At 48.5% G+C, this 11,917-nt stretch overlaps 3 protein-coding genes across 3 annotated transcripts; 2 read left to right on the top strand and 1 right to left on the bottom strand.

Moving 5' to 3' along the window:
• Positions 1 to 180: 180 nt before the first annotated feature.
• Positions 181 to 903, top strand: FTJAE_1859 (uncharacterized protein; the record flags this gene model as incomplete). Its single annotated transcript, XM_037347992.1, has 2 exons — positions 181 to 253; positions 302 to 903. The coding sequence occupies 2 exons, from the start codon at positions 181 to 183 to the stop codon at positions 901 to 903; spliced, it is 675 nt and encodes a 224-aa protein (XP_037211068.1).
• A 2,089-nt stretch (positions 904 to 2,992) lies between these two features.
• On the top strand, positions 2,993 to 4,161 carry FTJAE_1858 (cyanide hydratase; the record flags this gene model as incomplete). The annotated part of the gene is made up of 3 exons (XM_037347991.1): positions 2,993 to 3,040; positions 3,088 to 3,181; positions 3,233 to 4,161. The coding sequence occupies 3 exons, from the start codon at positions 2,993 to 2,995 to the stop codon at positions 4,159 to 4,161; spliced, it is 1,071 nt and encodes a 356-aa protein (XP_037211067.1).
• Positions 4,162 to 6,391: 2,230 nt separating this feature from the next.
• Positions 6,392 to 11,692, bottom strand: FTJAE_1857 (membrane primary amine oxidase; the record flags this gene model as incomplete). The annotated part of the gene is made up of 16 exons (XM_037347990.1): positions 6,392 to 6,891; positions 6,950 to 8,205; positions 8,730 to 8,815; positions 8,867 to 9,089; positions 9,139 to 9,340; positions 9,393 to 9,568; positions 9,619 to 9,967; positions 10,012 to 10,095; positions 10,143 to 10,195; positions 10,250 to 10,279; positions 10,331 to 10,362; positions 10,413 to 10,501; positions 10,554 to 10,968; positions 11,019 to 11,328; positions 11,378 to 11,392; positions 11,442 to 11,692. The coding sequence occupies 16 exons, from the start codon at positions 11,690 to 11,692 to the stop codon at positions 6,392 to 6,394; spliced, it is 4,071 nt and encodes a 1,356-aa protein (XP_037211066.1).
• Between the last annotated feature and the right edge of the window lie 225 nt (positions 11,693 to 11,917).

Here is an 11,917-nt window from a genome sequence, read left to right as displayed (position 1 = left end):
TCAAGATGTTTTCTATAAAGGCTCGGATAGCATCGTCTTCAATAGACAATCTCTATACTCACCATTAGTTCTCAAGACATCGCGACTTCAATCACTTCATCTTTGACTACTACATAATACCTAAGTAACAACAACCAAATACCTTTACCAAATAATACAATACAATCGCAGATCATCAAAATGGGCCTTTTCAAGACTGCCGATCTTCGTGAGGAGTGCGAAAAGAGCGCTCGTATCCTCAAGAGCTTCGTCGGTATGCTTACCTCGACCCATCAACGGCTTCTCATCTAACAAACAACAGACAAGAACAAAATCCCCTCCAACGTCATCAGCAACGCCAAAGGCCTCGCCATCTTCACCGGCTTCCGAGCAGGAATGTATTTCGCCGGCGCAGGCGGCTCAGGCATTGTAATCGCCCGTCTCCCCGACGGATCATGGTCTTCACCCTCTGCCTTTTCCGTCCGCAGCGGTAGTGTCGGTCTCGTCTACGGCATAGACGTGTACGACTGTATCTGTGTCCTCAACACCCAAGACGCAGTCGACGCTTATAAAAATTCAGAAGTCAACCTTGGAGGCGCCGTTGCTCTTGCAGCTGGACCGCTCGGTGGAAACGTCAACGTGGGAGAGGTGAAGCCTGTTTGGACGTATACCAAGTCTCGTGGTATTTATGGTGGTTTGACTGTTGATGGGACAGTTATTAAGGAGAAGAGAGATGTTAATGCTGAGTTTTATGGAGCGCAGGTTTCGTCGGCGCAGATTCTGGAGGGAAAGGCCAATGGGGGTTGGTCACCGAGGATTATTGAATTGTTAGAGGTTGTTAAGACGGCGGAGGGGAAGAGTGCTGATAAAAGTGTTTTGCAGGGGATTAGCACTGAGCCTACTCCCGGTGACTTGACGGAGTAGTTGCAGCAGTTGGATCCTCTGGTGGTGTTTGGCTCGGAGTTTGATAGACGGGGAGGATTTTTTGCTTTGCATATAGACATGAAATGAATACTTGAAACTCCTCTTTGCGTCTCTAATGCACTATGGCTGTCATTTCAAGGTATAGTCAGAAGATATTAATACCTTTACGGTGGCATGAGTATCCTTTCATTTTAAAAGAGATTACTTAATCGTCTCTTATGAAAGAGCTAAACAACTAGTTTAAGGGTATATCTCAGAAGTCAGACAGTAAACATAACTCTTATAAGTAAGCTACTATGCTGTCTTTATAAGCTCTTTAAATTGTGAAGCTCAAGATATAATAAGGGGTTGATCTGTTTGCCGGAACCTTCCCCTTCAGGGGTCTTCTATAACTACTCCAAATCCGACTCTTCCTCTTGGGACTTGTATGGTGTCCATGATGTTGACCTCCGCGTATATTCTCACATCAGCACTTCCCATCATTTCGTTTGAAAGATACCCGTGTTCGCTCAAGGCAAGATCCATTTGGTCGGAAATCCCCATCTTCGTCAATTGCAAAAGTTCCGCCCAAACCCCCGATACGGTAACCCTTCTAGTCGTAATGATTGAATTGACCCAGTACTCGCTATATGGCAGTATGAAAGACCGGATGTATAAGGACGAGTAGGGAGCCAGCTTAAGAAGAAACGGGACCTACCACTCCTCCATCTCCAGTATCTCATCGTCTTGGGTGGTCCACGACGTTCGCCCAATCTCCCATGCCTTCGGCATAGACCGGCTCAAAAAGTTCCTTCAAAAAGTTATTCTGATAGCCTGGAAGCCTGAGGTATGTATCTCTTACTACCATAACCTTCTACTCCCATAGACTGTTCATTATCGTGGAGCAGTGTGACAACCAAATTCGACTTCCATGTCTCGCGAACGTAACTACACTGGCCGCGGATCAGCATGCATTTGTACAAAGAAAGATGGAGAGACAGATCATGTACAATTCGGGAGGTCATTTGTCACTCATCAACTGCATCTTGGTGCATACATGTCACCCATATCTGCAATGCTCAGTAAGAAATACCACGTTCTCCGCATTCTGGATGCTGGATGCTGGATGCTGCATGGTACAGGGTGAGCTGACGGTCAAGTCAGGCAGTTGTCTTTGCTATCTTGCTCAGTACGATTATCATGCAAACATGAGCAATTCTTCAATATGAGTCGGCATGGAAGAGCAGGATTGGCAGAATGTGACATACCTATACTAAAGCTATGATTGATTTTAACATCGATTGCTGTATTTTCTAAATGCTATCATAGGATCGCCGTGCATGATTACTCAGAAATCGGAAGTGGCAAGTTCCACTATGGTCAGCATCAGCGTCTCTATCAAGCAACCTCCAAAGCAATGCGACACTATGGTCAGACCAATGTATCCCAACAAGTTCCTCTGCAGTTCAATGAAACACATGCAATTCATTTCCTCCTACGCATTCCCAATCCCAACAATCATCCGCCCCAATAATAACACGGGCATTATCGGAGCAGTAATCTGCTCGGGATCAGCGGAACAGCATTTACATTGTGTAAATCAATGCACCCATGAAACCACAAGACCTCACGAGCTTTCAAGATATCCATTCTTCGCCGCCTTCCCCCAGGATTCATTACACGGCGACCGCCGCGTCGCCGCACGACTTATCAATCTGCGGGCCGCACCACGCCGCAGCGGCGAAAGAGTGGACTATCAGACGATTACGCCGCCACGGACATTTTCGGTAAGGCCTCTCCGGCAATTCTCCATGTGCGGTAGATCTTGGTGTACTGATTCTATTGGCTGAAAGGTCTGGTATGCATGGATGCTGTATGTGACGGTATACATCATGGTGCAGATATCATGAAGGTCGTGCAGATACGGGAGAGCTCGGTGGTTCGGACTGCAACGTTCATGAGATAACAGTCAGTGCTTTGTATACATGTACTGATGCTCATTGTTGTATAAATATGATGGTGCATCGCTCGAGTTTGGTCTCACTCATCATCTCACAGAACTTCATCGCAAACACCAATCTCATCAACAACCATCTTGACAACCTTCAACATGGCTATCACCAAGTACAAGGCCGCTGCTGTCACCTCCGAGCCTGGAGTGAGTTTCAATATACCAAATACTCAAACACAACTGACAACATCTAGTGGTTCGATCTTGAGGGCGGTGTTCGCAAGACCATTGACTTCATCAACGAGGCCGGTCAAGCTGGCTGCAAGCTCGTCGCCTTCCCCGAAGTTTGTAAGTCTCATCTCATCCCCTCACTTCAACCTCACTACTAACAACCACCAGGGATCCCTGGATATCCCTACTGGATGTGGAAGGTCACCTACCTCCAATCCCTCCCCATGCTGAAGCGCTACCGCGAGAACTCCATGGCCGTTGACTCTGAGGAATTTCGCCGCATCCGTCGCGCAGCTCGGGATAACCAGATCTACGTCTCCCTTGGCTTCTCTGAGATCGACCACGCAACTCTGTACCTTACTCAAGCCCTCATCGGCCCCGATGGTGCCGTCATCAACCTCCGTCGCAAGATCAAGCCCACTCACGTTGAGAAGCTTGTCTACGGCGATGGCTCTGGTGATACCTTCATGTCCGTTAGCGAGACTGACATTGGACGTGTTGGACAGCTCAACTGCTGGGAGAACATGAACCCCTTCCTCAAGTCTCTCAACGTCTCTGCTGGTGAGCAGGTTCACGTCGCCGCTTGGCCTGTCTACCCTGGAAAGGAGCGTCAGGTCGCTCCTGATCCTGCTACCAACTACGCCGATCCTGCTTCTGACCTGGTCACTCCCGAGTACGCTATTGAGACAGGTACCTGGACCCTTGCTCCTTTCCAGCGCTTGTCTGTTGAGGGTCTCAAGATCAACACTCCCGAGGGTGTTGAGCCAGAGACCGATCCCTCTGTTTACAACGGCCATGCTCGTATCTACCGCCCTGATGGTAGCTTGGTCGTCAAGCCTGAGAAGGACTTTGATGGTCTTCTCTTTGTTGACATTGATCTCAACGAGACTCACCTCACCAAGGTTCTCGCTGACTTTGCCGGTCACTACATGCGCCCTGACCTCATCCGCCTTCTGGTTGATACTCGTCGCAAGGAGCTCATCACTGAGGCTGATGCCAATGGATCTATCGCTACCTACAGCACTCGTCAGCGCCTTGGTCTTGACAAGCCTCTTGATGATAAGAAGAGTGAGCAGGAGACCCCCGAGGTCCTCTGATTCTGGGCAAGCTGGAGACATGCGTCTCAATTGGAATAAACTCCCTTTCTGGTGGTCGGATGTAAGATAGATGTGTTAGATACAAATTGAAAATCTGAATTGTGGATGAAATTACCACTATTGCTTGAACCTCGTCTTGTACATGAAGTGAAGCGTATATGGAGCAGGAACTGTAGCTGAATTTCCCCATGTGATGGCACTAAAATACAATAAAGAGCCACCGGTTTAAGCCATCGTCTTAGCGTATACCCTTGCTGTCTTCTCTTCCTAGAACGAAGTCGTCCCTGTCGGACCTCATATGATTGGCTGGTAATCGCGAACGTAACGAGTCGAATCCTGACAACTATCGTTGAAGATGAAACTTAGTACGCGTCAACGACAGGTGACTAATGTACTCACAATGGTCTTTTAACAGTCGTAGTAGCATACGTCGTCGTCCAAACCTTTCCCAGTACAACCTCCATTGTCACAACCCTCTGAACACTTGCGTGGAGGTGAGTAAAGGCATTTATTGGCTTCTACTGCATGGAGCCCAGCAGCCAGGAAGAGGAAGATAGTGGCTAACTTGATCTGCATTGTCGGTCTATGCTGAGCAATAGGATAGTGTCTGGTAAAGAAACCACAGGCCAAGTAAGATGTTCTGTAGGCTGAAGTCGGTAGGTTGAAAGACATGCGCTCATTCCAGGCTTATATATGTTTCTTGTATGGGGCACAGCTGTTCCTTTTACATTTTGCCGATGTCTTTCGACGGGGCAGTGGTGGATATAGGCATCTCGCTTGCACTTCTTGAGATAGTTATGATAAGCAGTTCTCATACCCTGAGCGGAGAAGAGGATTATAAAATACTCCACGGCCCCATTGTAGACTGTCAGGTGTATATAGTAAAAGCCTTGGCAAAAGTTTAAATGCTATGATTCAAGGAAGGGAGCGAGGCGTTGTGACTCTTAAACTTTATAGATCCTGGGAGGTTATACTCAATCTGGAACAGGGACACGCAAGTCTGTTGTCTTCACTTACTCAAAGGGTGCAGTACGGCTTGTATACCCATGAGTTTATGAGGAGCATAGCTCCAAGTCAGTGGGAACAAACGACCTGCTAGTCAATCTCATGCCTGTGAATTACCAAGCAATTCATCCATAAGCTCACGTCTGAAGCCAGAATGTCATCCAATAAGATCAGGCCGCGTGGCCTAATGGCTAAGGCGCTAGATTTCGGTCCTCAGCAACTGATCCCTCTAGAGATTCCAGGTTCGACTCCTGGCGTGGTCGATTGACAAAGCTGATGAATTGTTTTTGCAACTGTCTTGATTTTTTAATTACCCAGTTGGAAATTTACTTTTTTTATATCCTTCGATCCCATTAGCAACACTTGATATATGTAACTTGTGTCAAGATGCAGAATTTAAACATATCCATCTTAAAGAATGCCTATCCTCCCTTGAGAAATCTCCACCTTTTTGCTTGGAATGCGGCATCAATCATGACGCGACATATTGTCAGTAAAAGCTGCATCAGGCGTTAGACATGTCTTGGAGTCCCTCACCTTAAGTTCTGTCCATGCCCAGCTTATTCGAAAAGATGGCCGTCTCGCCAAGAACGCCATTTCTCACCTTCAACATACAAGCTTTTTTCCATTCCCTTCACGTTGTTCGCATCGCGATGAAGTTCACAGTTATCGCAGTGGCTTGCTCTGCAGCCTCGGTCTCTGCTCGATACTTACACATCCAAGAAGAAATTGGCCGCTGTCACAATCGAACCGATGCGCGAAGAGACGCACGCGCTGCAGGGTGCATGCACGTCAGTAATTACGATATCAGTGGGACATTATGCAATCCGTCTGGGTGCAATTGTGATTGGGGATGTATTGAGAGCGACGGCGTCTATGACACATGGAGATCACATATATGCCCCGACAGAGTAGGAGTAAGTTGACCCCCAAGACAATCGAGTGCTGGGAGGTTCCTGACATTGCATTATTGCAGAGCGACGTTTGTGGTGATCACTGGGCCTCCGTATTCTAGGCGAAGCGGAAATGGGATGAGTTGCGAGTAGCCTCCCTGTATTTGTTTCTGAGATGGAATGCTACCAGACGCCATTACGCATGTTGACTGTGGAGGTGGAGCCGCATACCAAAATTAGCATAATTTAAGCTTATGAAGAAGACCTGCCTAAGATTGGCATGAAACGAAATGCCATCATCATTTATCCGTTTCCCTTGAAGAGGCTGAGATCTAAAACAGAATTGATCCACCTGACATGCTCCCGCCAGTCTTTGGAATCTTCAATAAGCCAAGCCCAACAAGATCCTGAGCCAGCCTGGGCACAAGCCCATCGCACCCTCTGGCTACCATGATATTAACACTAACGGGCAAGCTCTCATTTCTACCGGTGATATCGCTGAATTGCGATACTTCCCCAATTGGATACACGCTGTCAGGTGCTTCGCTGAAGATGGAAATCCTACTTAATGACCATCCGAATGGAACGCTCGGGGGATCTAAGTAGACATCGCGGCGGCTGAAGATCCCTGGGCCCTGGGTATACAGCAAGATACTAGAAGAGCATCTTTGTGAGTCTTTGTCTTTCGGAAGAACGTTTTGGTTGAACCAATCCATGAAGATGGTTTTGTTATGAATGGCGTCATCAAGAATGGAGTCTGGTTGGCTTTCTCCCCATGCCCATCGCGCGCTGGGTGCTGGATCTACGTAAGGCGTGCGGCCATCATGAGCGGCTACAAAATTCTCGAGTTAGCCATGAAATCTAGTTGTCTTGTATATATCTGCACATACCAGCGTAATCTTTAAAGAACGGCTCTTTGACTAAAGCAATCTGTTGCTTGGTGATGAGAGCAGCATAGGTTACGTTCAGTAAGTCTGCCAATGGAGTATTTCGCACAGACTCCGGCCCTGTTGAATCCCACTGCCCGCTAATGTTATACTCAGTTACATTGGTGGCGAGAAAGTCAGCGAGATCGTTGGCAAATTGGTGCAGTATTACGCCCTCAGGTGTATCGTTGGCCGGAAACCCTGCCGTGTAAATCGTCCGCGGGTACTTGACTTTCTCCTTTGAAAATGCCGTGTAGTTCTTCTTGTACATAGCGGCTTGTGCTGCACTCCAGATCTCGGGATCCCGAGTCAGGAAACCCGCTGTGTCCATCTTGGGTGAAAGCGGCATCACGTTATCCAGACTGACAAGGCCGTGAGTAGGTCTATTGCCGAAAATGCCTGAGACTCCGGCAGGTCCGCGGATAGAACCTCCTGTGTCACTTCCAACAGCAAGGTCAAGCCACGGATAAGATGCTACAGACGCTCCCGCACCCGATGAGGATGATGATGGACCTTGGTAACCATCTCCGCGGGGGTTGAACGGCGCAACGTACGAGACCCAATCTGCAGTTGGATTCTCCCCATTTGCGAACTGTGAGAGCTTCTGCGTACCGACAATAACGGCTCCTGCGTTGATCAGGTTTTGGATGGCCGGTGCTGTTTTATTCGCCGCGGGGTAAAGGTTGTACCAAGCTCGGTTGCCGCGCGAGCTTTTCACACCTTTGAGGTCATAAAGGTCCTTGACTCCAACTCTAACACCAGCTAGAGGCCTTTCTTTGGTGCGAGTAAAATATAAGCGCGACGGAACTCCTATGGTGAGAGAACTGCTACCCGGAGCGTGCGCCGACAGAGTCTGAAAGGTCCCGTCTGGGGATTGGAGAATCGACTCAAGAAAGCTACCGGAGAAGTCATCGTAGAGCCGGTACACTTGATGCAGGCTCCCTCTGTATGGATCTAGGAAGTAGGGCCCTGATGGGACTTCGGGGGCTTTGTGCCAGCAAGAAATAGCTGATTTGATACCACTGAAGGTAGTCGTTGTTGATTTACAACCAGGCGACTTCAAAAGCACCACCAATTCACAGAATGCAGGTTGCCAAACGTCGTCCTTTTGGGCCCAGCCTTTGAACACCTTGGTGAAGTCCTTTTGAGCGGTGTTGTTGCCAACGATGGTAATGGGCATAAATGCCAAAGAATCTGTAGTGATGCTTGCTGGAATGAGGCTTTTTGGTAAAGTCGCTTGAACAGATGGCGATAAGAAATAGTTCGTCCCGTTCAGGCTCAAGGATATGCCATTGGGACGGAGTAGCCCTGCCACTGCTGAGACGGACAGGCTCAGTAACGCGATCAACTTCATAATGGGCAATAAATATGTATAAAAGTCCGCAATGCGGTGAAAGGGAATACGTGAAGTTGCGAAATGGAAGCCTAATTCTTATAGGACAAGAGAGAGTCGGTCAAATAAATGCCGATTATACTAGGATGCTGATAGGTATTTACTTTGCCCGGGTATGTCGGATCAATACTACCGTTTATTTCTATTACATAAATTGGAGCGATATAACATTGACATGGTAGATCTTGTCCTTATTGAGTATACTTTTGATAAGGTTGCATCTTGGCGATGAACTAGCTTCAATTGAGCGAGTAAGTAGAGATAAGAGGCTTATCGCTAGAATATCTATGGGATGACTGCAGCCCAGTTCCTGTTCAAGAAGCCGACCCCTCCACGCTCAACGCTCCCTACCAACGATCCGGCTTCGAGCTATCGAAAGGATACTTCAGGACGCTAACACTGTTGGAGTAGTTTGACAGATCGGGGTTGAGCTGAGCCTGCAGAAGACAAATTAGCGCTGTACAGAAGAAAGAAGGTAAAGGACATACCAGGTCAACAGGGCACGTTGCTTCTTTAGCTCCATATCTCGTAATCTCAGGCTTGCCGTCCGTAGTCTTGATGAGAACCTGCTGCGAACTAGCCTGCGATGGGTCACCTAGGAGATAGTTCATAGGCTCAATCAACATAGAGGAGTGAGCGGTTGAGAAGACTGTGTTGGGGAGATCGCCTGTGTGAGGCATATGATGCATTCCTAGGTTGAACCAAACGACACTGGTCTCATCAGCTTCGATCCAAGGTGTAAGGGATGAGGGTAACTTACATGTCTTCTTGGTCGAGGGACTCGCCGTTGAAGTACTTGTCAAAATCAACCTGGGGGTCTTCGGGTGTGAGAGAGTTGTAGGCGCCAGCGGCGTATGTCTCGTTGTCTTTTTGGCGGGTGACGTAGAGATGGTGTGTTGTGTGATGGGCTGCGTTCCCGGTGATGCTGGAGTTTTGGACGGTGAGGTATGCCACGCCAGATGCTATTCATGTCAGTGGCCGAATCAAGTTGCAGAGGCAATCAGAGGAGCTTACCTGGTACGATTCTGTATCCTGGGTTTTCACCGTAAGGATTCTTCTCATCCTTGTTGACAACAGCATACATCGCTCCACCATTAGGCGACCAGTTAATCTTGCCGTCATCCTCAGTCTTGATGAAGCTCTTAACCGCCTTCATGGTGCTACGCGTCTCGCCCTCCGACCACTTATACCTAACCCAACAATCAGTAACCCTACTCCACTCAAGCATATCTAAACTTACTTCTCAACTGTAGGCTCAATAGCAACCTTCTGCAGCGAATTCTTCTCACCCAAGATATCGAAATCAGCCTTGAAGGTAATAACATGATCATGCAGAGACCCAGAAAGACTATCATGGATCTTGAAGCCGTAGTCTTCGTTCTCGGCGTAGAATGCAGATGAGATGTAGCCCGATGCTCTGACGTCGATCTCGATGGAGCCGTCGAGATGGAATTGGTAGGTGGTCATGTAGTCGTAGTTTCCGATGGTGTAGATGGCGCGGATGTTGAAGGCGATGTTCTTTGTCACGGTTGTGTGGCCGGCCCAGGAGTGGCGTTGGATGGGGAAGCCCTTGTCGATCTCAAACATGCCTTTGTCTGTTAGATTGTGCGGATGATGGGAGGTGGTAACTTACAGAGGCCGTCTTTCTGGGTATATGTTGTCTCGCCTGTGGTCTGGGTGACGTTGACATAGTGAGAGTATGCGGGGCAGTCGTAGCCTGGCTATGTCAGTCATGAGCGGTTCCAGGGTCAGGCTGGGTCTTACCCTTGACGAGAGAGATCATGGTGGGACCAAAGCCATTCATGCTGTCGAAGTAGCTAAGAGGTGCGCGTTAGTACAGCAAGAGTCGTAGAAGATCGGATATCACTCACCAAGTTCCAGACTGCACGGGATCAATGCCGCTATAGTGTTGTTAGTAACAAAGTGACGCGAGATCGCATAGCACCACTCACGCATAGTGGGCGATAGCCTCATCAAGTCCAAGCTAAACAGAATTAGTCAAAGCCGCGAAAGGCTCGAGATGAGAACACATACCTCATACATGATCCTCTTGCCCTTGTATCGAATGTCGTAAAGTCGTAGTCCGTTATCACGCGTAATACTAACATAGAAAGCGAAGTCCACTAACACAGTCTGTCAGCAAGGTATCATGGTAGAGTCCAGTATCAGGCTCACTCCAAGTAACATAGCTCTCCTCAGCATCAACAGAAAATCTCTCCTTGCCAGACTGAACAGACGCAGGTGGAGGGCTGTCGTCCAGAGGGAGAGCATCACCATGCTTGTTAGTATGCGCCCAAGGCTGGTCCAGGTTGGCTCCCAGGGGCTTGAAGTCAGGCTCGGCAATGACCTTGCGGAAAGCATCGAGGTCTTTGTAGAACGTGTTGTTGTACACCCAGCCTGTCACCTTCCACTTGCTGGGATCACGGCCTGTGATATCTGACCTCATGTACAAACCCAGAGGAAGCAGCGAGATTGTGTCGTAGATGCTGGTTACGGGTGCGTTGAAGCCCTGCCACATGATGACCTTGTCTTCTGTCACTGTGAGGGGAGCTGCGAAAGCCAGCGGCATCTGGAGTCCATCCTCCACGGTCTTTGCTCTGTCAGCTGACTGCACACAGGGCATTCAAGACCATGACTTACCAAATTCCAGAGTCGTTTTGTGACGTCCTCTGCGCCCTTCATGATCTCAAGATTGAAGTTGGCATAGTCCTCAGCGTCGGGGTTGACAACTGGGATCTTGCCATCACCTCGTGTGTTTGTAAAGGTGTATGGCATAACATACGAGGCGTTGGTGATAGGCAGGGGGCCAACCTTGAACTCTTGAACGTAGGCACTTTCAGCTGCCCCAAACATGAGAGAAGCCAGGGCATAACGCTCTGGGGTGCCGGTGCTGTCCGAGAGGAGTGGGAGGACATCGGTCTTGTTGGGCATCATGAGCTCAACAGACATGCTGCAACCGTGGTTAGTTCGTGATGTCAGTTATGGCCTGCAAGACTTACATCTTATTATCCCGGCTGTGAACGATGTTAGTCATTTTCGGCGATACTAGGATTCGCAACATACCTCCCAGCATCCGCTGCGGCAGTCAAGTTGAAGCCTGTTGCATTGCTATGTAGAAGAGCAAGCACATCCTTCGTTTCCTGGGTAGTCAGACTACCCCAGAAGTTCTTGTGAGGAGCACTCGCGGTGGTCTGGTTGAGAGAACAATCAGTTCCATGGCCTTTCTTTCGACTCTCGAGCCTCCCAGTAGAGAAGGCTGCGCCGAGAGCGAGATTCCCCAGAGAGGCTGAGACAAAGAAGTTTGAGAAGCGCATCTTGTCAGCTGGATGTCTGAGTGCGAATAGACAGACGAGGATGGGTTGATTCTTTTCATATTGACGACGAACATGGTGATATATATAGGGATATACAGATCCATAGAGATATATCTTGACTCGTGTGATATGCCTATACCATGTCGGTGAGAATATCCCCACGCTGTTTATCGTGGAGATAACACATGATCCGACTACTAGACTCCTCCAAAAAGCTCTTTCCAA

This window comes from Fusarium tjaetaba (genome assembly GCF_013396195.1).
Source record: "Fusarium tjaetaba strain NRRL 66243 chromosome Unknown NRRL66243_c0000033, whole genome shotgun sequence".
Classification (NCBI taxonomy): Eukaryota; Fungi; Ascomycota; class Sordariomycetes; order Hypocreales; family Nectriaceae; genus Fusarium; species Fusarium tjaetaba.
The sequence above is the reverse complement of the archived record's forward strand: the minus strand, read 5'-3'. Positions and strand labels throughout refer to the sequence as shown.